The sequence below is a fragment of the Arvicola amphibius genome, chromosome 8 (assembly GCF_903992535.2).
Source record: "Arvicola amphibius chromosome 8, mArvAmp1.2, whole genome shotgun sequence".
Taxonomy (NCBI): Eukaryota; Metazoa; Chordata; class Mammalia; order Rodentia; family Cricetidae; genus Arvicola; species Arvicola amphibius.
In genome coordinates this window covers 379,252-405,558 of record NC_052054.1, presented here as the reverse complement: position 1 = coordinate 405,558, position 26,307 = coordinate 379,252, and the positions used below count along the sequence as shown (strand labels likewise).

The 26,307-nt window shown below is 37.2% G+C and overlaps 1 protein-coding gene and 1 pseudogene across 3 annotated transcripts; one reads left to right on the top strand and one right to left on the bottom strand.

Moving 5' to 3' along the window:
* The window catches only part of LOC119820670, a 64,070-nt pseudogene extending 63,526 nt beyond the window's left edge, over window positions 1–544 (bottom strand).
* Window positions 545–7,523: 6,979 nt separating this feature from the next.
* Riok2 (RIO kinase 2) lies at window positions 7,524–24,782 on the top strand. 3 transcript variants are annotated; one of them, XM_038340320.1, is made up of 10 exons: window positions 7,524–7,613; window positions 9,578–9,716; window positions 10,371–10,487; window positions 12,691–12,866; window positions 15,199–15,287; window positions 16,792–16,983; window positions 17,533–17,625; window positions 19,412–19,936; window positions 20,812–20,908; window positions 24,309–24,782. In XM_038340320.1, exons 1-10 carry the CDS (start codon window positions 7,548–7,550, stop codon window positions 24,471–24,473), a joined length of 1,659 nt encoding a protein of 552 aa, XP_038196248.1. In that variant the 5' UTR covers window positions 7,524–7,547; the 3' UTR covers window positions 24,474–24,782. The 3 variants fall into 3 exon arrangements, with proteins under 3 accessions (XP_038196248.1, XP_038196247.1, XP_038196249.1); XM_038340319.1 differs by lacking the exon at window positions 24,309–24,782 and having other exon boundaries at window positions 20,812–23,715; XM_038340321.1 differs by lacking the exons at window positions 7,524–7,613; window positions 24,309–24,782 and adding an exon at window positions 7,625–7,750 and having other exon boundaries at window positions 20,812–23,715.
* Window positions 24,783–26,307: the final 1,525 nt, after the last annotated feature.

Genomic DNA, 26,307 nt, shown 5'->3' with positions numbered 1-26,307 from the left:
ATTTTTTGTTTGTTTTGTCCTATTTACTTGTTTGCTTTAGATGCTTGTTTGTTTTCTTTTCCTTCTTTATTTTTTTAATTTGGTTTTTCAGGGCAAGGTTTCTCAGTATAGTCCTGGCTGTTCTGGAACTAGCTCTGCAGAGCAGGTGTCCTTAAACTTAAGAGATCCACCTGCCTCTACCCTCCTGAGTGCTGGCATTAAAGGTGTGTGTCATCATGCCCAGCTGTTTTTTTTTCTAATGAAAGAGAAAGAAAGGGTATGGCCTTGGGTCAGTGAAGAGGATTTGGGTAGTTGAGGGAGAACTGTAATCATAATGTATTACATAAAGATTATTTTCAATAGAAATTACATTAAATTTAAAAATCCCATCTGTATTAGTGGAGTATGATTATTTTCATGTAATCAAAGATTCCACAGTCGCACAAATAGAGTGCCTTTCTCTTTCATGTGATAGTCAGAGTAAGCAGGTAAAGCAGAATGAGAAGGAAGCCTTCTCCATGAGGTTACCTAGGAATTAAAGTCCTACCTTACCTTTCTCATACATAGCTTTAGTCTAGTCACCTGCATGTTTGAAGCTGGTTCAGCCTACAGGAGATTAGAATAAGACACAGGAAAACATAAGCCCAATTTTTCAAATGCAAGACTCATGCTGTTTTTATAATTTACTGGCATTCCTTTAATAAAAACTTAAACACACAACCCAAAACTCACTCTAATAAGACTGGAAAATATAGTCACTGGCTCGGGGATCATGTGTCAAGTTCATAATCAGTTAGCTCTTACTGAAAAAAAGAAAATAATCAGTATTTGGGATAATTAACTAATCATGAATTAGTTCAAGCTAGATAATGAATAATAAAAAGGTTTAATATAAAATGTCATGCTATGAATGCACTTTTGTTTTTATTAGCATATATTCATTGCACAAAATAGTGGCTTTCACTGTGAAATTTTCACACATGCATTTTATGTGCTTTAATTATATCCAATGCCTATTACCCTCTCTTGTCTCTCCTCCCTTCTGTCTTCTCCCCAAATAGTAACAGTTCTACTGTGATGGGTTACCCAAAGGGAAAAACTACCAAGAGGCCTGAATAGGTATAATGGAGTTTTTATTAACCACCAGTAGGACTGTCGAAAACAGATTAGTAGGAAGCACCTGATTTCCAGTTGGTCTGAGTTTTTAATGGCAAAAATTTTTTTAAAAAAGAAACACAATTGTGATGTGTATTGTAAAATACTATTTTAAGGTATGTTACTTTTGCTTATGCTGTGGAACATTTTTTAATGATACAAAGATGTACTGTTTTTGTTTATGCTGCATTTGTTTAACCTGTGAAGCTGTGATTCTTTGCCTGTCCAAAACACTTGATAGTCTAATAAAGCGCTAAATGGCCAACAGCGAGGCAAAAGAAAGAATAGGCTGGACTGGCAGGCAGAGAAGACAAATAGGAGGAGGAATCTAAGAGAAAAAGGAGCACATAACAGGAACACTAAAAGTCCAGCTTCTAAGGTTTCCACCCAGGGTTCAATTAAAGGTCTCCACAATAAGAGAGGGGGGCAAAAGTCTGGGTCTCAGAATCTGAGGTTTAAGAAATTTACTCACAACAGGTTCCAGACTCTGTCTACCCATGTTTCTTTATCTTCTTTTCAATTCCACCCCATTACAAATGTTCCCAGCAATATACACCCTTAAAACCAGCAAGTACTCAGCCCTAGCAGGTTCCAGGGCCAGAATTCTTTTGCTCCTTAAAAATCAGATAAGAGTTTTCACACACACACACACACACACACACACAGAGAGAGAGAGAGAGAGAGAGAGAGAGAGAGAGAGAGAGAGAGAGAGAGAGAGAGAGAGATCCGTGGCTGTCCTTAATGGTCAAATTTAGTTAAGAAAGGAATTAAATCATCAAGGAATCCTAGAGGGGAAGGTTAGTCCACTACACTTCATTTCTAGGTGGTAGATAGAAGAGCTAAATGGTTTATTTTCAGTAAAATTATGAATAGGGCACGGATTGTATTTTAAATCAGTGCACTGCTTATTTTCTCCCAGCATTCATAGAGGATACCAGGCAACCAGGCAACCTCTGTAAACAGTCAGGGGGAAATTGATCGGATTAGCTCCTGATCTGATTAGCATTTCACCAGGCGCTGCAGTAAGGTCTGTTTTGCTCTAGGCAGTAGTGACAAAGAGGAGACCCAAGCCTCCAAATTATCAGTTTCAGGGTGTGCTGTTATCAGTCATTCAGATCGGAAGGTAAAACCAGAGGAGCAGCTTGGGAAAGTAGTAATTCTATGTCTGCTGGCCAATCAGTGTTTTATTAAAACAATACAACTGATAAATCTTTACGCGGTACAAATCATTGTCCCACAGCAAAGATAAATTTAGCACTTCAAATTTTCTTAGGAATATTTTCAAGTGATGGTATAACTGTAGTTCAGTAGCCCACTCCACTACTTCCATGTCTTTTTAAAATCCAGGTTCAGCACAGGTTATGTTTGTCTTTCTGAATCTGGCTTATTTTGTTAAAGTGATGATCTCTAACTCCACCCATTTTCATCTAAATAATATGGTTTCATTCATCTTTATGGAGGAGTAATATTCCATTGTGTAGTAGATATGTCATATCTTCTGTATCCATTGTTCTGTTTTAGGAATGTAAATTTGTCTTGAAATGTGAAAAACAGTATAAAAATTCCTTAGAAAACTAAAAAGAAATTATGAATCACAAGGTAGAAAATTAGCCAAAGCAGGAGCTGTAAGAGTAAAGCCCAAGACATGTTCAACATATTCAAACTGAATAATCAATTGTAGGATATTTGTACACTATATGAAAGTATATTTGCTGTGATTGCTGTAATAAGAAGGTAAGCAGCCAATAGCTAGGCAGGAAGTAGAGGCAGAATTTTCAGGGAGAGAAAGGAAGAGGAAGAGATGAATCTAGGCATGAGATACTCCAGGAGACATGGAAGAAGCAGGAGGGGCAGAATGTAAATTAATATAAAGGGATTAAATTGTTATAAGAGCTGGTTAAAAGCAAGCCTAAGCTAAGGCCAAGTTTTCATAACTAATAATGAGTCTCTGTGTCATTATTTTGGAGCTGGCACTTGGGATGGAGAAAGACTCACTGCAATCTGATGTTTCAGTGACTTTGACAACAGGTACAGAATGTACCAACACTAATATTTTTTAGAAATAATGAAAGGTCTAAGAATGGCCAACAACAAGCTATTTTTGGATAAACTCTATTGTGAAAGCTTTTATTTCATACAGGCATAGGCTATATTTGCTTCTGTAAAGCAAATCATCTTAAAAGGAACTAATAGTGACAACCACACATCAATTAATGGCAACCTTCAATTCTTAGCAAGGATGCCCCAAATTCAGAAATGAGTTTGGAGTATCAGGGTATTAGTGACTGAGGAAACCCCCTCACTGTTTTAAAAAACTGAGTCCAACATTTGCACATGTCTTTTGACTGTCCACGGCAGCTTTTAAAAGCTGAACATTTGAAGGAAACCAAGTTGTATTCATTGAAGAACTGCTTGAAAGGGGGAAGTCAGTCATATTTAAAAAAAAAAAAAAAAGGAAACTAATACAAACCTGTCTCAGGAACAGGGGCTTCCCCAAACTAGCATAGCACATCCTCATGCCTAAACTTTCTAGAATATGTTGGAGTTATAATAGATTAAGTAAAATGCTACAGATCCCCAAGTGGCTGCAGTGGGCAGTGGGCCATGAGACCATGCCACAGGTCCTCGAAGTGGCAGCAGGCAGTGAACTGTGGGTTCTAGAGCAGCCAGTCCCAGGCAGGGACAGCCCAATTCCCGAGTGGCCGCAGCGGGCCACGAGTCCCAGGCAGGGAGCTGCGTGGTGGGTGAGAGACCTCCATGGGGCAGTCAGTACCACAAGAAGAGACAGATGGATGGGCAAGCCACGAGACCACGCCACAGGTCTCCAAAGGCAGCTGGTCCCAGGCAGGGAGCCACGTGGCAGGCGAGAGACTGAGACATGGATAGGCACGCCATGCAGAGTGAAGTTGGAGGGGAAGGAGAGAGAAAGGGAGAAGAGGCGAGAGACAGAGACAGAGACAAAGACACAGAGAGAGACAGAGACAGAGAGACAGAAGTGGGAAGGGGAGAAGTAGGAAGAAGGGAGAGACAGAAGCTGCCTCTTCAATAGGGAGATGGAAAAGGAATGGGCTCAGGCTGGAAGCTGAAGATCAGCTTGCCTCAACAAACGGGAGGAAGTGGATATGGCTTGTCAATTAAAGGGACAGAGTAGATCACTACAGGAATTCCATCAGGTATTTTGAGGTATTTATAAACTTGCCTGTGGGGGAAATTGTAGTGTTTGGAGGTTTGCAATCGTAACTGCCTTTTACTAAATATAACTAGAACCTATTTTAGCAATCTGAAACTTAAGAATACTTTTGGACCAATTTAATTTTTGTTTTTGTTTTTTTGGGGTTTTTTTTGTGTGTGTGTTTTTGTTTTTTGTTTTCTATGTGTAGCCCTGGCCATCTGTAGACCAGGTTCTGTCTTCCTCCCAAGTGCTAACATGCATCACCATCACCCAGCTAAAGTTTTTTCATACATAATTCTCTATGACAAGGTTGTGACCAGTCAACACAACTGAATAAGTAACTACATATTTATGATTATTTTATGTTAACTGACAATTTATGTCACTGTTCCATTTTCTTGAATCTCACTTAAATTTTGTCTGTGTATCTGACCATTTATTACTGAACGTCTAATATTAGATTTTATATGAAGTCTACTTTCTTCAGAACTCCTTGTGAGCTAAAGTGGATTCTTATTCACATAGTCAGACCTATCTTCTTCTTTCTTCTTACAAATACCCCAGCACTATCTCATTTCCCACTCCCCTTTAGCTCTTCCTCCTCCTCAGTGAGTCCCTTCTAGTTTTATGACCAACATATACCATAAACACATATTCACACACATATACTATTTTGGCCCAGTGAAAAATTATTTTGTTTCCGGCTTTCAGAACTATGGGAAAATGAATTTCTACTGCTTTGAGTCACAAACATATGTAGAAGGAATGGCGGGCTGTGTCCCACCACCCGGCTAGCTTTACCCAAAATAATTACACATTGAACTTCTGACTAAAAAAGTTAGAATTTGCCAGGAAGTGGTGGTGTATGCCTTTAATCCCATTGGAAGAAAGAGACAGGTAGATCTCTGAGTCTGAGGCCAACCTGGACTACAGATTGAGTTCCAGGAACTTTAGACACTTCAGAACCTCACTTTATGAGAAGCAAGTATGTATGTGTGTGCTTGACTGTAGTGGAGAAGTCTGGGAAAAGGAAATTCAGCATCCTGAGTCCTTGGCTTTTCTATCACATCTAGCAATTTTGCTCAGTTCCTTCCCCATAAACTTGTTTTAAGGATTACTATTGCATTCCCCCAAGGCCTAGCAAAAAATCTGTTACCCATATTTGATAAATGGTGAATGAGCGAAAAACATTCTGCACTTTTAAGTCAGTGGTTCTCAACACGTGGGTCATGACCCCCTTGACAAACCTGTATCTTCAAAACAATATTTACATTACGATTTATAATAGTAGCAAAATTGCAGTTATGTAGAAGCAACAAAAATACTTTGAAGCTTGGGAGTCACCACATGATGAGGAACTGTATTAAAGGGTCATAGCATTAAAAAAGTTGAGAACCACTGGTTTAAGTCAATATGATGAGAGAGGAAGAATGAACTTGAATCCCTTACTCATAAATACATTTATTACTGAGATAATTTTACTTAAAAATAAACAATAGAGGGCTGGAGAGATGGCTCAGCCTGCTCTTCCAAAGGTCGGGAGTTCAATTCCCAGCAGCCACATGGTGGCTCACACCATCTGTAATGAGATCTGGTGCCCTCTTCTGGCCTGCAGGCATACATGCAGGCAGAATACTGTATACATAATAAATAATTTTTTAAAAAAAGAAATTTACAAAAAAAAAACCCAGTACTGAAAAGTTGAGAAATCTGGTCTGATCCCCCCTGCTATTCCAGAACTTGGATCCAAACCCACTTAATTGGTGGTGGCTTTCTGAAGCAATGCTGAAAAGAGAAAGACTGACAACCAATGTAGCTTCTTCAAACTTTTTGTTTTTACACTGCCTGTCTGGAGCTCGCTCTGTGTATCACGCTGGTCTCAAACTCACTGAGATCGTCCTGCCTCTGCCTCTCAATTGCTGGGATTAAAGGTGTGCGCCGCCACCACCAGGCATTTTTACATTTTCTAGTGTTACCACAGAAAGAAAAATTCCATTAAGTGGATTTAGTTAGGGCTTAATTAGTTAAGCCCAATTAGAGTCCTGTGCTCAAGTACAAAGACCCCAAAGGTAGGGGCACAGAGATGACAGAGGATTGTTTTTCTATTTTGATTTCATGAGTACTTTAGCGGTAAAGACATTGGACACCATAGCCTTCCTCTAAGATCTAGCATCTGATTTGCGAAAGAGCTAGCGTTCTGGATGGAACAACATACTAGCACCACTCTCGAAAAGGAAGAAAGCAAACATTGGTTCTTAAGGAGTGGGTTATGGGAAGAACTTGAAAGTATATAAATCTTAATACTTAACGTCAAGTTGGTATATAATACCCCCCCAAACAAAAACCAATTACACACCAATGACTGGCAATCTCGTCAAAGATAAAGCAGATCATAACCCTAGACGACAGACAGTATGTAGAACCCAAGCTTAACCTATGAGCAGACCAAAAGATCTGCTGCTTGGAGGCTTAAAATAAAATTCGTGAAGTCAGAAACAAATACTGAACGGCCACACTGTTAAGCAGCTCATGTCGTGAAGAAGGTACGGTATAAACATCCTTGTCTTGGGTACAGCTCCACGGTGACAGGTAGGCACAGCGCGCAGCGAGGAGCTGCAAGTCTCCCATAAAGTCTTTCCATTTCTCCTGGACCCCCAGAAACAGCAAAACGCGAGCTTCCTTTAGAAGCTTGCACCAGAAGTAAGGACAACAGCTTCGGCTAACCAGAGCTCAGCGGGGACAGCTGAGGCCGGCGGGCGGCGCCCTGTCGCCTTCCTTCCAGGGGCTTTGCTGGCCTGGAGCCTCGGCTTGGCCATTTCCCTCCCTTACTTTACGGCAGACAATTATTTCTCTAAAAGCAGGCGTGACCCAAAGCGATAAAATCTGCCCCTCCCCTAACCTGAGCGTTGTTGCTTCCGGAAGTGGAGCCCCATTTCCGGTTCAGGTCCTGGCAGCTCTGAAAAGTGACGTGGCATAGTATGAGAAACAGTTGCAACTCGCGAGGTTAGGCTCGTGTTTAAAAAAAAAAAACTACAAGAAGACTGAATAATCTCTATTTGGTGATTTTTTTTTCTGTTCTAAGTCCAGAAAATAGAGCAGTTTTCAATACCAGTCAAGCACGAGTTCTTACCTACTAATAGGAACCACAAATAGAGAGCGCCTGCGCCGGTCCGCAGCCCGCGGAAAGCACGCGAGATTACCCAGCTGCTTAGCGTGTTGGGTGTGCGGGAGCTCGGCAAGCATGGGGAAGGTGAATGTAGCCAAGCTGAGGTACATGAGCCGCGATGACTTCAGGGTTCTGACCGCGGTAAGAAAAACGCCTTCCTCGCCTGTCCATCCCGGCGGCGTCCTCTTCCTGCTCCTCTGTAGTCGCCGGAAGCTGAGCGTGAGGACCCTGGTGTGTGGGTTGTGGCCGAGTCTGCGATCTGGGTAAAGGGGTCCAAGGTCTGACTTTCACTAAGCTTTTGTGGAAAAAGGTTTCTTTTCCTAAAGACTGCAAAACCTTTCTTACCGCTCCTCGTTTTGCTTCAGAGGCTCTCGCGTCTCTGCTGCTCCGGAAACTTCAGTGATCCTTGGCCTCCAAACTAGGCAGAGTCTTTGAGGGAGGCCTGGCAGGTTCCCAGTAATAGCCTCAAGCCACGTAATGTCTCCACTCAGAAAAACACGCTTGTCCGGTTTTAGTAACAATTTAGGCTCTTCAACAGAGTACAAACAAAACAAACGGGGAGATACCCTTCGACGTCAAGTAATCCAGTAAGAAAGTTAATAATGTCATTATCAAGCAATAAGGATCGTGAGGGTGACGAAGGATAAAATAGAAAGTATGCATGTGGTGGAAGGTGGTACTACTGTCTTTGAGTTGTATAGTGAGTGACAGAGACTGCCTAAATCCAAGAGTACCCCTATTTTAATCAAACGACAAAGTTGGTTTGTGTCCTGTCGCCAACCCCAAATCGGGGGTCTATTACCTACAGAAGTGTCCTTGGAGAGAGTTGGAAATAAAAGAGCAAAAACCCAGAGATGCAAAAGTCTTCAAACAAAGGAAAGACCAGTGTGACTGTGTCTAATAGTTGAAGATGTACATGGAAAACTTGAGAACCAAATCATGTAGACCCTTGCCCTTTCAGGCCTAGTAAACATTACATATGGAAGCCAGTGAATGTTTTATTTGGGAAAATAACAAAATTTGATTGTGTAGCTTTAGTCTCATTGCACAGAGATCAGGACATACATCTAAGATTATAAGAAGTCAATTTTTGTTTAGGAGTCTCCTTTTGGTAAGGAGAAGAATCTGTTACATAGTTACATAATAGGATATGTAATGTGAGTTGTCTGGTTCATGTATTGTTTTAAGCCTTTGTAGTCAAGGTTTTTGGAATTTGTATTTAGTAGGTAGCATTTAAAAATTTGTCGAATGCAAGATCCATAATAAGATTGGCATGCACTTTCTCCGATAGCTGCCTTAATTAACTTACACTTATTCTTTAAATGGTATTTTAAAATAATGACTTTCCATATCTTCTCAGTACGTGCACTTATTTTCCAATGTCTGACAAAAATAAGGTAGTCAAGAAGTGTATTAAAAGTTTGGAGAAGCAGAAACAGAACTTTAAAAATGAGTTAAAAAGTCCTAATTGCTTAGTTATGGTGAGCCTTCAGAGGAACAGATTTTTCCTCCATAATTTCTAAGGTCCCCAAGAAATTACCTAGTATTGGATGTAACATTCCAGGCTCAGATGGATGCTGCCAGTGTTGTCTTCCTCGCCCTTTTTCTGTGAACTTCCTTGCCTCTATATCAATGATCTCAATTATGCTTAATATCTGGAATATCTGTAGCTTTTAAGACAGGTGTTTAGGTGTTAAGTATTTTATTATCAGCCATGTGTTTTTCAAGAATTAAGTTTTTACTCTTGAAGTTAAGAGACAGTATCAGTGATTAACTGTATTTATTAAGAAGGAATTTAGGTGGAGACGAAAATAACTGTATTGTAGAATTATAGTCATATAGTGCCTTAATCTTTTTGTTTGGCCAACAGTCCCCTAAGATCATTCTATCTAGTGACAGTATAACCATGTTAATGCCTATTAATACTTTATAGCTTATATTTTGCTTAACAGCACATTTCTCGCTATCTGTTTCTGTTAGGCTACACTTCTGAGGCTAGAGATCTACTTAGCTGGGAAAGTTTCAAGAGACTAATATCTTAGCAAAGTTTTAGTAGACAAGGCTTCGTGTTGCTTATGGCATCATAATGATTCCTTTAATTTCAGGTTGAAATGGGCATGAAGAACCATGAAATTGTTCCCTGCAGTTTGATTGCTTCTATAGCCAGTCTGAAACATGGTGGCTGTAATAAAGTTTTGAGAGAATTAGTGAAGCATAAACTTATAGCTTGGGAACGTACTAAAAGTGAGTATTTTATGCTACATTATTTGTCAGTTTTCAGCTAATTGGCTTTCTATTGAGCCAACCTTCAAAGGGCATGAAGTACAGGTTGCTTGATTAGACAACCAAGACCTGACATATTGAATTGGTCAAAAACAATCACAGAGTCCACTCAAATCAAAGAGGGCAGATAAAGTAGCAAGACCACACTACAGAGCAAAGAGGATAGTCATACAGCTACCATCACCTTTGGAAAATACATCCACTCGCAGGTCTCTAGAGCATTTCTTCTCAAGCCTTCCGTGATGAGGGTTGAAGGTTTAAAAACCTGCCAGAGATCTTTTATTAATAGAAGAGAAAGTAGTTACTGGAAAAAGGAAAGAGGATAATGGTTATATAAAAAAATAGGCATAAATTCATGGTCAGGTCAATATAAAATATCCTGAACTTAAATACCGTTGTGTTTATGTGCATATCTTTCCACAGACCCTTAAACTGATGTCCATACAGGAATCACACTTTAAGTAGTTCTGTAGTAGAGAAAAAAATTGGGAATTTACAAGTTTGGGTAATTTATCTTTCTCTTGCTAAGACTTTGATCTTTAATGCTTGACTTGAGTCGATGTATCTTGTTGCTGCAGTACAACTAAATGATGTTCTTATCTAATTTTTGTCCAGCTGTCCAGGGCTATCGGTTGACAAATGCTGGTTATGATTACCTAGCTTTGAAAACACTGTCTTCTAGACAGGTAGTTGAGTCTGTTGGAAACCAAATGGGTGTTGGCAAAGAATCAGGTATGTATTAATAGTATTGTTGAAAGAATTGTCTTTGCTTAAGTTTTTATTTTACTTTGTGAAAACATTCTCATTTTGTTACATAGTCTAAGTAAACAGTAAGTCAGAAAGTTGATCGTTAAGCCAGTTTGTTGTATTTGTTAACAGTAATTTAGTAGGGTATAATTACCTTCATAAATCCATTACTATCATTTTAGTAATACCAAGAATTTCCAGGGTTCATACATGCTAGCACATGTTTTGCCACTCAGCTACACTTCAGGCCCTAATATTCTTTTAATAGCGTACATCTTTGGTAAATATTGTATTTGCTCTTATTTTATATTTGATAAAGTATACATTTGCAATAATTAAAAATGCATTTCAAAAGAAAGTAATAGAAGATAGTAAGTATCAGTGCCACAGGTACATTGTTCTGTCCCAGCAACACAAAACCAAAGATTTTTAAATATTGTATATACATTTGTTTCCTCTGTGAGAGGTGAGGGACAGGAATAAAGACAGAAGATGAGTCTTTGAACTGTAGCCTCCTGTACATCGTTTTTGTTAGTTCTTTCTATATAATGTATGGGGAAGCAAAATTAAACTTGGAAATAATTACTAAGAAACCTACTGTAAAACCTATGAGACTCTCTATGATTAGTGTGCCTTCTGTATTTATATCTTAAGTTGTGGTATGTATTTAAGAAGTAATGCTAGGCTAGGCGGTGGTGGCACAGAGGAGAGACAAAGGCAGGCAAATCTCTTGAGTTCAAGGCCACCCTGGTTTACAAAACAAGTTTCAGAATAGGCTCCAGAACTACACAGAGAAACTCTTCAAAAAACAACAACCCTCCCCAAAAAAGTGAAAAGAAATAGTGCAGACAGAATACTAAGTTTGAGTGGGGAGATGAAATATGAATGTATAAACACAGTGACTATCCCTCTGGGTAACATAACCTTCCTGTTCGTTTTTTCTTTCAGTCGTTACTTTTGAATTTTAAATTATGAATTAACTATTGTAAATACTTCAGTTATGAAAACTAAGTTGTTATGAAACATTCTTATTTTTTAATTAATTTAAAAAATTAATTGGATAGTAAAATGATAAGCATTAACATTGCAAAAATAGAAAAGTATAATAAAATCTAATCTTATTTCAAATCCACATTTCAGATAATTTTCTGTTGATATCTCATAGCTAAGACTTTCTTATTTAATCTGAGAAATTTTCTGTATAAGAACAGCTCCATTTATGTGTATTTGGAGTTATTTTTGTGTTCACATGAGATCGTAGCCAAGGGTGAAAGTAAACATTACTCAGGATCTTATGCCCTAATTTTTGTCTGTTCTTTACTCTTGTTGACATTGTCTGCCAGCAGGTATCTTTCTCATTATTGTACAGAGTTACGGTGGAATGGTTGCTCTTTGATTGGTTTTTACCAGTTTCTGAGCAGTAGTGATTTGAGTTTCATTTATTCTTAGTTATGAGTAGTAATGGAAGTTCCTTTCTTTAGGTAGATACATTAAAGTTTAGTGTTTCAGTGGGGGAATTTTGAGGAACACCATTCAGTCCATAACAGGGTAGAAAGTGTATAAATTTTATTATTACCAAGTTTCAGAAATGTGTAATGATTTATATTCTGTCAATAAGGTATGGTAGCTTATTTTTAATATAAATTATTAAAATTTCTGAATGTACTTAGAACGTTCTAAATGTCAGCATTACAAATAACTTACTTTAATAGTTGATAAATTACTTAGTAAGAAAATCACTAGTTTACTTGCAGAATTAAATTCTAACTTACTGGTCATAAAAGCAATTGAACTGAATGTGTTGAAACAGAAGGTGTTGAATCCCTTTTCTTGGACTGAGAATGTAATCTAGGATAGAGCACTGGCCTGCTGTATGCAAGGCCTGTGTTGGCTCCCTAGCACAGTGAGTTTCACTAGAAATGCTTTTTCGATGAACTGAATGATTGTTTTGACATAATGATAAATGTAAGTATTGTGCATCTTTGAAAGCAGTAGTACCCTTTGGCTAAGTACATCTCTGCTTTCTTTTACAGTGAAACATATGAACAGATTCTGGGTTGTCAGTTAGGATATGAAATGTTTTACACAAGAAATATTAGGAAAGATAGCAGATACAATGAAGACAGATAAACTGTTGAACCATTGTAGTTACGGTGTCCTAACAATGCTTTTACAATTTTTGCTCTAGATATTTACATTGTTGCAAATGAAGAAGGGCAGCAATTTGCACTGAAGCTTCACAGACTAGGAAGAACCTCCTTTAGAAATCTGAAAAACAAGCGTGATTACCATAAGCACAGGCATACTGTTTCTTGGCTTTATTTATCTCGTCTCTCTGCCATGAAGGAATTTGCCTATATGAAGGTATATTTTTAATGAAAAAGGTTAACCTGTAGCTCATTATAATCAACCATTACAAAGACCTTAATGATTCCCCACTCAGTCCCTAAGTCCACTTGAACTCCGTTGATTTTGTTCTTTTCCTGGTGGCTTCCTCCTCTTATAGCTTCCTTAATGAAGGCATTTTGTTGTTATGCAAATTTATGTTTGACTATATAAATGTCCTTTTTATTGAAAGCAGTGTCTGGAAATTTTGTTTCAGATAAAATGACTAGTATTTTTCTTTAACATAATGAGAAAAATATTAATTTACATATTTGTATAATAAAATGGTATCTTACCTTTAAAAATAAGTGCCACATAGATTTTTAAAAATATCTTTAATACTTAGATATTATCAATGACTAAGTTTAATAGAAAATGATGTAGTTATTCTGTCTAGTACAATTTGTTAGAGTTTATTCATTGTTTTTAGTTTTTATTTTACATTTTAATATGTATGTGTGTATAAATTGCAGGATTCACTTATTTCTTCCATCATGAGTCTCTGGGATGGAAGGCAGGTCTGTTATATAATGCCTTTACCCTCTGGGCCAGATGGCCCGGGTTTTTGTTTGATTGATGTGTTTGATTTCCACATAACAACAACAAAAAAATTCTTTTTAGTTGCTTTGAATTACTGTAGTGTGAAAGCAGCTGCTGCTTGGAAGCCCTATTTCTTTGAATAGTTTATTTAATCTGATCCTTTATTTGTTAGTAAGTGGTAGGAGAATTCTTAAGGCAGTATAAATAAGCAATTCTGATACTGTAGATTACCTTTTTTCTTTCTTATACTATAAGGAAGCATCTTGGCAGAAATCATTAGCTATTTCCTCCAAAACAGTAGTGGATGCTTCTTAAGAATATTCAGATTGAAGGTACAGAAAGAGAACCGGGTTGCACATAGGTGCTCTTGAATGCATTGATATTTTCCCAAAAGGAAAAGACTAAGGTAAAGCTGTGACTTGAGAGCTGCACTGTAACATAAACTCCAGACCAGTGGTTCTCAGCCTTCCTAATGCTGCCACCTTTTAATATAGTTCCTCATGCAGTGGTGACCCCCAACCAAAAAATTATTTTTGTTTCTACTTCATAAGTGTAATCTTGCTACTGGTATGAATAGTAATACAAATATTTGTGTTTCCAATGGTCTTATTTGGCTTTCTGTGAACGGGTCCTTCAGCCCCCAAATGAGTCACGACCCACAGGTTGGGAACTGTTGTTCTAGACAAATGTTTATATGACCTAGGTTATAATATGTTCTCATGCTGCCAAGACTTGTTAAAACTGGTCTGTATTAATACACAACTCTTTAAAAACAAACAAAAATTTCTGGGAACTATTTCAGTTCCTATTCACAGAAAGTAGTGGCTGAATAGAAAGCTTTTAAATTTAAATACTGTGGTAATACAAGGTAAAGGACTGAATAGTTAGTGTAGACTGATTTAAAGTTGGGAAGATAACAGACACAAAGAAAAGTTTATATGTTAAAGTAAACGTGAAGAGGAAGATATGGTGAAGTGAATGGGAATTGAGTGGATGTGTAAAGATGGATGTGACTTTAAGGAAAGGACTTTGCAGAAGATCAAGTATAGGCCAAGATACGAGTGGATGTGAGCCCTGTGTATAGGTGGTTCTGAAGTGACTGACCTGGCTATACTTTGAAATCTGGGCAACAAAAATACAAAAGTGGTTCAAGATGAAATAAAATATTTACATCCACTGTAGATACTTTTAAAATTATGCATTTGCATAAGCATCTGGTCTGATACTGGTCCGTAGGTAAAGATGGTGTTAGGAGAGGGACCACTAGTGGAATAGTAGAAATACTGGCATTCCAGATATCAGAGAGGGAAGGTCTGAATGGTCTAAGGTAGCATCTGTGTATACTTGTTGCTTACTGTATCACATCATGTATTCTAGAGCACTATATCAGTGATTATAGACTAAAATGCCTAACCTTCAGAATGACTGACTTCTTAAGCCAGAAAAATCAAAAATTGTTTCTATTGCAATAGTGTGAGCACACATCAACAAGTGATAGGAACTTTAAAAACAGAAAGGAAATTTTCTAAGGGACTATAAACCTTTTTTTCCCCGTAATCACAGTACAGAATATATAGTAATTATACAATTTAAGAGGGAAAATTAATTCAAAGAAATTTAAATTTATTTTTATGTATGACTAATACTTGCAGTAAGTAAACTACATTTAATACCCTTAGGTTGACTAAAACTTTGGAAAGCCTTGTATAAAAATGCATTCTTTTCTTTTAAAAAACAGATTTTATTAGCTTTTCGTGTTTTTACATTTTAGGCATTGTATGAGAGGAAATTTCCAGTTCCTAAACCAATTGATTACAATCGCCATGCAGTGATCATGGAACTTATTAATGGCTATCCCCTGTAAGTATTCATTAAGCTTGAAAGCATAGGTTCTAATAAATGAATTTAAAGTTCATGTTTTTAAGTAAAACTTACTAAGTTTTTGGAATGTAAGAGGTAGGCAAAAAATATGTTGAAAACTCAGTTTTATTCAGTTCATCGTCTCTGCTATTTATGAATTGGTTTGTTCAGTATTTATGAAGAATCTGTTATATACTTTCAAGTTCAACAGTGAACAAAAAAGTTCCTGCCCTCAAATTGAACAAGGAAATACATAGTATATCTAGTATATCAATAAACTCTATTGATAAATGTTAAAGGAGCTGCGGGCAGGCCTGCTTTTCGTCCCGCCTGGCTCCCACACGGCTAGCTTTACACCCAAAATAACAACACACAAATTGTATTCATTTAAACACGACTTGCCCCGTTAGCTCTACCCTCTTACTGGCTAACTCTCATATCTTGCTTAACCCATTTCTATTAATGTGTGTAGCACCATGAGGTGGTGGCTTACCGGGAAAGATCTTAAACTGCATCCATCTCAGAGAGGAAAGCTATGGTGTCTGCCTGAGGCATCTGCCTCACTGCCTTCTTCCCAGTATTCTGTTCTGTCTTCCCTGCCTACCCATGTTCTGACCTATCAGGCCAAGCAGTTTTCTTTATTAATTAACCAATGAAATCAACACAAAACAGAAGACCCACCTACATCAGATAAAGATCAGGGAAGAGGCTGGAGATAGGAAATTCCTGTTTAATATAAGATAGGAAAGTGTCATTCACAGGGTGGAATCTTAGGAAACTAAGGCAATATTCCAGGTAAAGGAAGGGCTTTGGTCCTTGTGTGTTCACAGCCGTGGTTGGAGAGAAAACAAACCAGAGTGACTAAGGTGGGGTGGGCAGGAGGGAGGGAAATGTGAACAGTCAGATCCAAGAAATAGTCAGGGAATAAAGTTAGGAAACGTATAGCAGTCCAGCCAATGATAATATCTTTAATAATACTCATAAAGAAAATGAAAAATGCTCAAATTCTCAGTATGTTCCACAGGTAGCAACATGAATTATTTTGAGATTTAATTTGAATGTGAAATAAGTAAGAAATTAATGATAGTAAGGACTAAAATCTGAAAGGTATACTGCATGATAGTGAAGTGAAGAAAGTATTTCAAGGAAAGGAAAGAAGTCAGCTGACTAGAAATGGAAATGACTAAGAATTTATGCCTAAAAGCATAGAAGAAATTATCTTGTTTTTTTTTTTTTTTCTTCATGAGGTGGAAGGAAATCTGTTGAAGGTAGAATGAGTCCTATTTAAAAAGAGTTGAACTGTAAGGAAGATGTGAGAAAGGAGTGGCAATAGTAGACAGACAGAACCGTGGCATTGGGTGGTCTTTCAGTGGTTGAGACACAGATCTGATGAGAATGAGGAGGAAGCTGGGAAGGTTGGGAAGTGAAAAGGCACGTGCATTTTTATACTCATTAAAATCATGAACATGTACAAATAACCTACTTATAATTTCCTTACTTTTAGGTGTCAGATACATCATGTTGAAGACCCTTCATCAGTTTATGATGAAGCTATGGACCTAATAGTCAAACTGGGAAATCATGGGCTGATTCATGGAGATTTCAATGAATTCAATCTCATATTGGATAAAGATGACCACATCACCATGATTGATTTTCCACAGATGGTTTCCACTTCCCATCCAAATGCTGAATGGTATGTGCTAAAACTGGTTCTAGTTGTGTATCATAGAACCATTTTTATTCATAATTTTCCAGTTTTCTATTTAGATCAGTAAATTGTTTCAATAATGGAAACTACTAGAATTTTCCCCATACTGAATCTTTTAGATTCAATTTTAAACCTTATCATTATGCTTATCTTGTGTATTCAAGCTCTAATATATAAACTACAATGAAGAAAGCAGAAGAATTTGTACTTAACATTCAAATCAAGCTTTCTTAGCCATGGAACCAATTTATTCAAATAGGACTTTAAGAAATCAGAGAAGCCAGGTTGTGGTAGTGCATTCTTTAATCCCAGCACTTGAGAGGCAGAGGCAGGTGATCTCTTGTGAATTCAAGGCCACCCTGGTCTACAGAGTTAGTTACAGGACAGTTGGGGATACATGAACCTTGTCTCAAAAAAAAGTCACAAAGCTTACTCAGAAGTAGACACAGGAAAAGTTATATGTCCTGTACAGAAGTAGATAAATAGACAGTAGATAGAAAAAATAGCATTAAAAACAAATGTTTACTTTTACAGGTATTTTGACAGAGATGTTAAATGCATTAGAGAGTTCTTCATGAAACGTTTTGGCTATGAAAGTGAGCTCTACCCAACCTTTAGTGACATCAGGTTTGTATTTAGTACTGCCCATAATGATTTAACTTCTTTGATAGATTTATTTGCTTAATTCTAAAGTTAATTCTTTTGTCTGAAATAACGTCTAGACACACAACACATAGTTGCTGTTGAGTTTCACCGCTCTACAGTACATAAATGAAACTTGAAGATTTGAAAATACTTGCTGTCAGTCCATTAAGATGCTACAATTGAACTTTTTGGATTTGAATTTATTTTCTTATGAAGTCAACTCTTTTCATTGTATTTTGAATGTTGTATCAAATGTTCATAAGAAATTTATAAGAAATCAGGTGTCAAATCTTAGTGAAAATGGTGTTTTGTTTTTTTCTTAAGATTTTACTGTTTATTTTTAATTATATGCATTTCTTGGTTAGGGTTTTACTTGTGATAAAATACCATGATCAAAAGCAGCTTAGGGAGGAAAGAGTTTATTTGGCTCACAGGTTACAGTCCTTCATCAGGGCAATCCAAGGCAGAGGGACCTTGAGACAGAAACTGAAGCAGAAGCCCTGGAGGAGTGTTGCTCATTGGCTTGCTCAGTTTACTTCCTTAAACCTCCCCGGACCACTCCGTTAGGAGAAACACTATCCTAAGTGAGCTGGGCTCTCTCACTTCAATCATAAATCGAGAAAATGCACAAGCTTGCTTGTAGACCAATGTAGTGGGTAGTGGGCACATTTCCTCAGTTGAGGTTCCCTCTTTCCATAGGACTTTTTAGCCTGTGTAAGTTGACAACATGCTAACCAACACATAATGTGTGCACATAAGTGCAAGGTCCAACAGAGGACAGAAGAGTGAGATCTGCAGCTGGCTGGGTGCTAGGAACCAACCCACCTTCACTAGAAAAGTGATGAGCCATGCCTCCATCCTTGTGTTTTTCTTTTTTTCAAAATATGTATATTTTTGAGTTAATATTTCTCTATTGGTTTTATGCACTTTTAAGATATTTCCTGGTTTGAGATTTGTTGTTTAAAAAGCAATCTTTTTCTTTTATCCCTTTATTTGAAGTATTTATAATTATTTTTTAATTAATTTGTTTATTCTTCCCTCATATATTACATCCTGACCCCAGTTTCCCCTCCCTCCTCTCCTCCAGATCCACTCTTCCTCTGTTTCACTTCAGAAAAGAAGAGGTTTCCCAGAGATAACAAGTTTCAGTAAGACTAGGTACATACCTTCGTGTGAAGACTGGACGAGGCAACCCAGTAGAAGAAAAAGGGTCCCAAAAGCAGGCATAAGAGTCAGGGACAGCCCCTGCTTTCACTGTTAGGTGTCCCACAAGAACACCAAACTACTCAAGCATAACTTATGTAGAGGACCTAGGTCAAACCCTACAATTCCCTGACTAGTACCTCAGTCTCTGTGAGCCCCTATGAACCTTGGTTAGTTGATTCTGTTGGCCCTGTCCTTCCCCCTCTACCATGGAATCCCTAAGCTCCACCTAATGTTTGGCCATGAGTTCCTATCAGCTGCTGGATGAAGCCTCTATGATGATGATTATGTTAGGCTTAAAAAGCAATTCTCACCCTTTTTGAAAATTAATTTACTAAGATAATAAAAATCAGCTGGTTTCTAAAATCCTTTTATTATTATGTTGCTTTTTAGTCATTGTATTCTTCAAATATCTTATATTTGCATAGTTAAGTAATTTAACTGTTTAAGATAAAAATGTGGAAGGCCATTTGAATTCACTTAAGAGTTTCATCATTTATTAGAGTGGTGCTGTTCATCTTAGAGATCTTCTTTGTCATTTGATGCTGGTACCTTCTTTCCCTAGGAGGGAGGATTCTCTTGACGTTGAGGTCTCTGCCAGTGGTTACACAAAAGAAATGCAAGCAGATGATGAACTGCTACATCCAGTAGGTCCAGATGATACAACTGCTGAGACAGAAGAGGAATCTGACTTCTCGTTCTCTGATGAAGAAGTATTAGAAAAACACAAAGTTTGTGTGTCAGAAATGGAAAATGAACTGAACCCAGTAGATGAATCAGGTGGCGACTGTTGCTTCTCATCTGGAGACCTCAAGCAAATAAAGGAAGACAGTTTATCAGAGCAGAGTGCTAATGTTTCCAGTTTTGAAGTGACTGAATTAAATCAAGCTTTAGAAGAAATGAAAAGTCAGGTTCTTACCCACAGTTCTGTTACTGGGTTTTCTGAGGAGAGCAATAGTACTGAAAATGACACCAGACATGACGGCCAGACAAGTGAGTGGAGAAGCCTTGCTGACTCTGAAGAGTGTGAGGACGAGTGCCCCGATCTGATTGCCTTGTCGCCATTGAACAAGGAGTTCAGGCCTTTCAGGTATAGATTCTTGTTTTCTTTTTGCCTTTAATCTTGATATCAGTATGTTCTTTGACTCTGATGAGGGAACATATTTGAAAAAGAACAAATGCTATGACATAATTGTGCTGTGCCATCCTGTGTAAAATGAAAGTTAGTTTTTTCATATTGAAACAAATTTGTCTCTTCAATTGATGTGATTCCAAATAGTCTGTTGACTAAATGTCACAGAATTCTGTCTTTAACTAAAACCAATGACTTCATAGAATTAATTAGAATTAATGCAGCTCTCTTAATAGAACTGTTTCTAGACACGGTAAGTTGTTTTGCTTTATTAATACACTTACTATGTGTATTAGGCTAGGACAGTGGCTGAGAAGATAAAGTCACTTCCTGCCAAGTATGACCCGGGATCAATTCCCAGGACCGACATGGTAGAAGGGGAGAACTGACTCCTGCAAATTGTTCTCTGACCTCCACGTGCATGCTGTGGCATGTACCATTCATACAGAAAGATAAATGTAAGTTTGAAAAATAGATGTTCCAGAAAAATACTGGCTATCAAAAGTTCATGTTTTCTTATACATTGTTTATATTAAAATATTGAGCACTGAAAAGCATAGATGTATCCATGATTATATCATTTATTGAAAAACACTAATGAATTGTGGGAAAATGATAAATTTCAGTTATTGAAACATTCTCTTTGGTAAGTTCGATGGTGACTTGTCAGGCATTTCATGAATGTTTAAATACAGTGGACTGAGTTAAAGTAGTTTCACTTTTTGCTTTAGTAAATATAATTCTGAGGCATTTCATCATAAGCTTCACTGCAAAATATACAATTTAATTTAATGAAGATAAATTGTGTATTTCTTAAATTTTGTTTTTTCTAGAGATGAAGATAGCATGAAGAGTGTTACTCAGCATAGAACAAGAACCCTGAGTATTACATCTACAGGCAGTATCCTAAGCTGTTCAACAATTCCTCCTGTAAGTTTTACAGATATACCAGCTGTTTGTTCCAGTGCTGTAGGGAGAGTAGTGAACTTAGGCATTGTGAAAGTTTCAGGTCATTTAGATACTTGGATCTCATATGTTAATGCTATAAAATTAACAGCACTCAGAAGTTTAGCAAGAGAGGCGAGGGTTTACTTTTACCTGGAATAAGCAGTTTCCAAGGATAAGGCGACATAAGTATTTTGGATCCAGGTGGGATTTTGTATTTTTCCATGTGATTCATTTGGTTTGTTTTTAATGATAATTCATTTACTTTTATTTTGTTTGCATTGCTGTTTTGCCAGAACAGATGACTGTATGAGCGTGTGAGATCCTGGAGTTAAAGACAGTTTGTAGCTGCCATATGGGTGCTTGGAATTGAACCCTGGTCCCTGGAGGAGCAATCAGCGCTCTTAACTGCTGAGCCATTTCTCCTTCCCTCCTTGATTTTTTCTTAACAAAGAAAGTTATATGATTTTTGCAGAATGGTAATGCCATAGCGATATGACTGAAATTTAAAGGAGTTCCATCCTCACTTTTTTACATTCTGGGAAGTAGGTAATTTTAAATGTATCAAAGTTTTGTTGGCTCCTTTGACATTTGGCAGACAATTTACAAAAGGGACATTTTCTTAACAGGACAATGAGCAAAATATTCTATCCCCAACTAAGGTTTCTGGCGTGTAAGCCACCCTTTGTTCTGACTTACCCAGAAAGAGGAATCAGTCTGGAGGTTATTACACCTCACAAAGCAAACCTCTTTTAGTGGCCTGTGGAGGAATTGTTCTCCCTCTCCGTGGTCAGGATTATGGATTTCATTCATTCATTCCTGACATTTGGAAAGAGCAGGATTTACAAGTCATTACTCCTGTAGGGACTCAAGCAAAACTATGTTGAGTTTGCTTACTTTCCCAATTCTCCGGCCAGCTACTGTGCATTTACAACCCACCCCCTTATTTCGGGATTAGGCAATGTTTTTGATGAGTGCTGTTTAATTGCACTTTCTAAAAATGATTTTCTGTCTAACATTAAGAAAGTGAAATAATAGTAATATATCTAATTTTTCATATATTAAAGTCATAATTGTGTTGGATTCTTCTATTTATGTAAATTGTGTGATATTAAAGATAGTGTTTTAGAAATAATTTACTCAGTGAACAATGAAGGAAACCATTTAGAAGGGAAGAAATGAGATGAAATGACTACATAGAAATGAATTCAAAAGATAAATAACTTCATTTTTCTAAAGTTATTAAAATTCAGATATGTCGTTAATGAGTTAGAATGTTTTATTTTGGATAGAATGAAATATTATAGTATTAGATGAGAGCTATCAGGAATAAAGTAAAAATTCAAGCTGGGAAGAGGCTTCCATGAGTTTGTATCCCCAGTGTCCACTTAAAATGCTAGGCATAGCGGCTGTGTCTATAATCCTGGCCAGCTAGTCAAGTTGGTGAGCTCCAGGTTCAGTGAGGTGGCCTATCTCAGAAAATAAGGTGGGGAGTGATGGAGTAAGATAGCATACGTGAGCGTGTCACAAGCATACCTGTGCACGTGTACACACAACAAGGGTGTGTGTGTGTGTATACTGTACATGTATGCACACACAAAAGAATAAAAGTAAAACTAGTTAACTAGTTTATATTATAGTTCGGGGGCCTTTCAGAAACCTTTAGAATTTGCTATACCAATGAAGGTAAAATTCTTGAAATGTAATTGCCTTCTGTGTGGCTCAGATACAATTGTCTGTGCATATTTAAGACGTTATTAAGCTGCTCTGGTCCTTTTCTCTTTCCCAGGCTCTTGTAGCTGATGGTTTTAGAGTCTTCAAGTCTTTTTGTCGTGAGTGCTGTGAATTGTAATATATGAGCCTGTGTTCTAAGGAGGGGTAAGACCCTCAGCCTAACTCCATGAACAAAGATTTCTGTGCAAACCAGGCTGACCTCAGACTCTGTGGTTTTTGGGTTTTTTCTTTAATTGAAAATAATTTTTTATATAATATATGCTGCTCACAGTTTCCCCTCACCCCATACCCTTTCTTTCTCTCTTGATTGTCGTGCCTCTGCCTCTCAACTGCTAGGATTACAGGCTGTACACCTAACTTCTTTTGAAATTTTTCTCATGCTGTTTTCCTTCTGTTTTGTTACAATGACAAGAGGAAAACTCTTTGTCGCCTCAGTGAACCTGGTGATGATTTGGGGATTTGTGCAAAGACAAAAGGGCTTAAAATCCTTGAAATTATAAACATAAAATCTGTTTCCTCTTTGATCATTCTGTTTATTGGACTTTTACATTGCTGGGGGTCAAATCTAGGTTCTTTTGAAAACTAGACATAAACTCTTAACACAGCCACTAGTCATTTGTAAATTCTGTCCTTGAGTGTAACAGAATTAAGTGATTAAGATATATTGCCTTTTAATAAATACACATGTTGCTATATCTTAATAGAAAAATGTTTTTACTTTTAACAACAAAAGAGGTGTTTTTATACATTTTTATGTAATTGCAAAAATAACTATATATTCTGTTCATTTGTTTGTTTTGAGGCAGGATTTCTCTGTGTAGCCCTAGCTGTCCTGGAACACCCACCTGCCCCCCCTTCCAAGTGCTGGGATTAAAGGTGTGCACCACCATTGCCTTGCTAACACGTAGTATTAGCATGTTGTATCCAGGTGTTTCTTTACACACACACACACACACAATTACCTTGTAGAATTTGTACATTGTTCTGAATTGGGGCTGTTGAGAAAGAAAAGATCATTGTGAACTGAATTTTCAATTTTTCTTTAAGTCTTCAGTCATGATTTGTACTTATGGCATTTAACTATGAGTGGTTTGAATTTTTGGTCATTAAGTATGAGATGATGTTCTGCATCTCTAGAAACCCTGTGAAGACTTCCCGTGAATGACTGCTGCCCTCAGTCCTGTTTTCAGTCCACAGCACCACGGGTGTGGCTATCCAATTCTAACACCTGTTGTGAGTGCAGGAGGATTAGAAGATCAAGGTTATCTGACTACATTCCTGTTTAAGGCCAATCTTGGCACCAGGCTGTGGGTGACTGACTGACTGAGTGAGTGAGGTCATTAATTACAAAATCATGTCTGTCTTTTACCAAGAAAGAATAGTTTTCATCTTGGTTTCCCCTCTGTGCTCATGATGACCACTAGGTGGCACTCTGGTGATTTGTAATTTAAACTATTACGCTACACTGACCCCTTTGGCTGTATAATTTGTATTTAAGTTTTCCAACAGCTTCTCCTGGTTTAGCTACTGTAAAAATTTATCTTCCACATTGTAAATTTGAAAGATACTAGCAATGTAAATTTTTACTTTAATGAGTTTCTGCTTCTTATCAGAATGGTTATTAGTGATACTAACTATAAAATCTTTCCAGGAGCTGGTGAAGCAGAAGGTGAAACGTCAGCTGACAAGGCAGCAGAAGTCAGCTACCAGACGCCGGCTACAGAAAGGAGAAGCCAATGTGTTTACCAAGCAGCGCAGGGAAAACATGCAGAATATTAAATCTAGTTTGGAAGCAGCCAGCTTTTGGGGAGACTAATATATTCCTGATATATATTTTTTTAAGATAATTTTGTATTTATCTACCTTTGATCAGTGGCCAAAGCCACTATATATAGAAATAAACCCTCTTTAAACTAAAAGTTGGTTTCCAGAGACTAATTAATAGTAGTTCTGCTAAGCATTCTGTTTAAGTTTTTCAAATAACTGTTAAATCTAAAATAACTTCTTAAATTTAACTTCATTAGCAGTATTTGCAAACTGTTAGTATCTTTCTTATTTCTACCTTAAACAGGTAGATGCAGGTTCTGACTTTACATGTAATAAATAATAGAACAACTTAAATCAAGCTGTAGTTTTCTCTTCCTTTCTCCTTCAGTCAGTCACTGATGAGTTAGTTTAAGGATTATATGAGACAATATACAATTATTTGGCCATTGGAGTGAATTAACCCCTTCTGTTTATTTAGATTTCATTAGTAGAGATAAGTCAGTAATGGATAATCAGCCTTCAGTCTATTCAATGCTGCTTTCATTAAATGTGTGTTCATGGGAAAGAAACTTCAGATAGCCCTACCAGAATTCAGCTTTCCTCAGGTTTGAGCAGTGTGGCTAATGGAGGTGGGAGAAAGGAATGAAGAATGAAATGCTCTTTCTCATTTTCTTACATGCGTGTTAACACCGCAGTATTAACACGTATTTAGTACGGGAAAGAAGCCGTGTTTCATTCCTCAAGCACAATCTAATTCAGAAGGATGGAGATGCATGTAGGTCTTCAACTTTGCCTGAACAGACCAGTAATAGAAGAGCCTCTTCAAGAAATGACCACCAGATGGCAGTGTGTGCCAACAGTGACCAACAGAATGTCTAGAGATAAATAGAAGAAATTCAATAGATGTTTTTCCATGATAAAGACATCAGATTCCCTTTTACCTAAGTGAAATTAATTCTTCTGGCTATTTGCAATAGATGGTTATCTAAATTCATTTAAATATTTGGATATAGGAATATATCAGATACAGTTTCTTTGAAAGTCACACTAATTTTGGAAGTGTTGACATAGTCCTGCTTTAAATTTTAGTTGTTTCTTTAAGCTGAGGTACTTCGTTTTAATACTTTGCCAAAAGTATTTTTATAACATAAACTAATGTTGAAGACAGCTTAATAAGACCACAGAATGTTTGTTTTGGAATACATTTTCATATATTCAAAGTGTTGAAAGCAAATTGGGAATAGAAGTGTATGACTTCATCTTGGCTTTACTCCATTGGCTGAGTTGACTTGAATACCTACTATATATAAAGCTCATTTCTATTTGATAAAATTAGAAGACAGATTTACATGGTTCTTACCCTTAATAGTCTAAGATTTCAAGTGACCTACCAAACAAATTCAAATCAGAAATAGAGGCTTTACCCTAACTGGACAAAGATTCATAGAAGCTACTAAAGCTTTAGTACTAAGTGATAAGGGGTTTGGATTTTGGAGGTTTTGTTTTATTTGGAAACCAAGATCTGATTGCAAGAGGGTTTTTTTTGTTATTTTTAAGATTGGGGGTGAGGGGTACCTTTCCAGACAAGTTCTAACCTACATGTTTCAAAATATCTGTAGCCAACAATTAAAAAGCAAAACTATACCTATTCCTAATGCATTAAATCTGTATGTTGTAAGTAAATACTCCTGGGGATCAGGATGTGCAAGACCTTGTTTGATGCACAGCACATGTGGGAAATAGTCTAGGGTTTCCAGTTTTAGATCTGTATCAAGTCCCTTCAGCCTTTCAGTTCATTCTTGTGATTTGGAAAATAGGAACATTTGACAGTATCAATCATAGAGTTATGAAGACTGGATGAAAGAATTTTTGTAAATATTTGT

What these genes read in the sequence shown, in the direction of transcription:
- Riok2 (XM_038340319.1), top strand. Translation starts at nt 7,548, where the DNA reads ATGGGGAAGGTGAATGTAGCCAAGCTGAGGTACATGAGCCGCGATGAC. An exon ending in AGCTTGGGAACGTACTAAAA is followed by an intron (nt 9,717 to 10,370) that starts GTGAGTATTTTA and finishes ATTTTTGTCCAG; the next exon opens with CTGTCCAGGGCTATCGGTTG. An exon ending in TCCCATCCAAATGCTGAATG is followed by an intron (nt 16,984 to 17,532) that starts GTATGTGCTAAA and finishes TTACTTTTACAG; the next exon opens with GTATTTTGACAGAGATGTTA.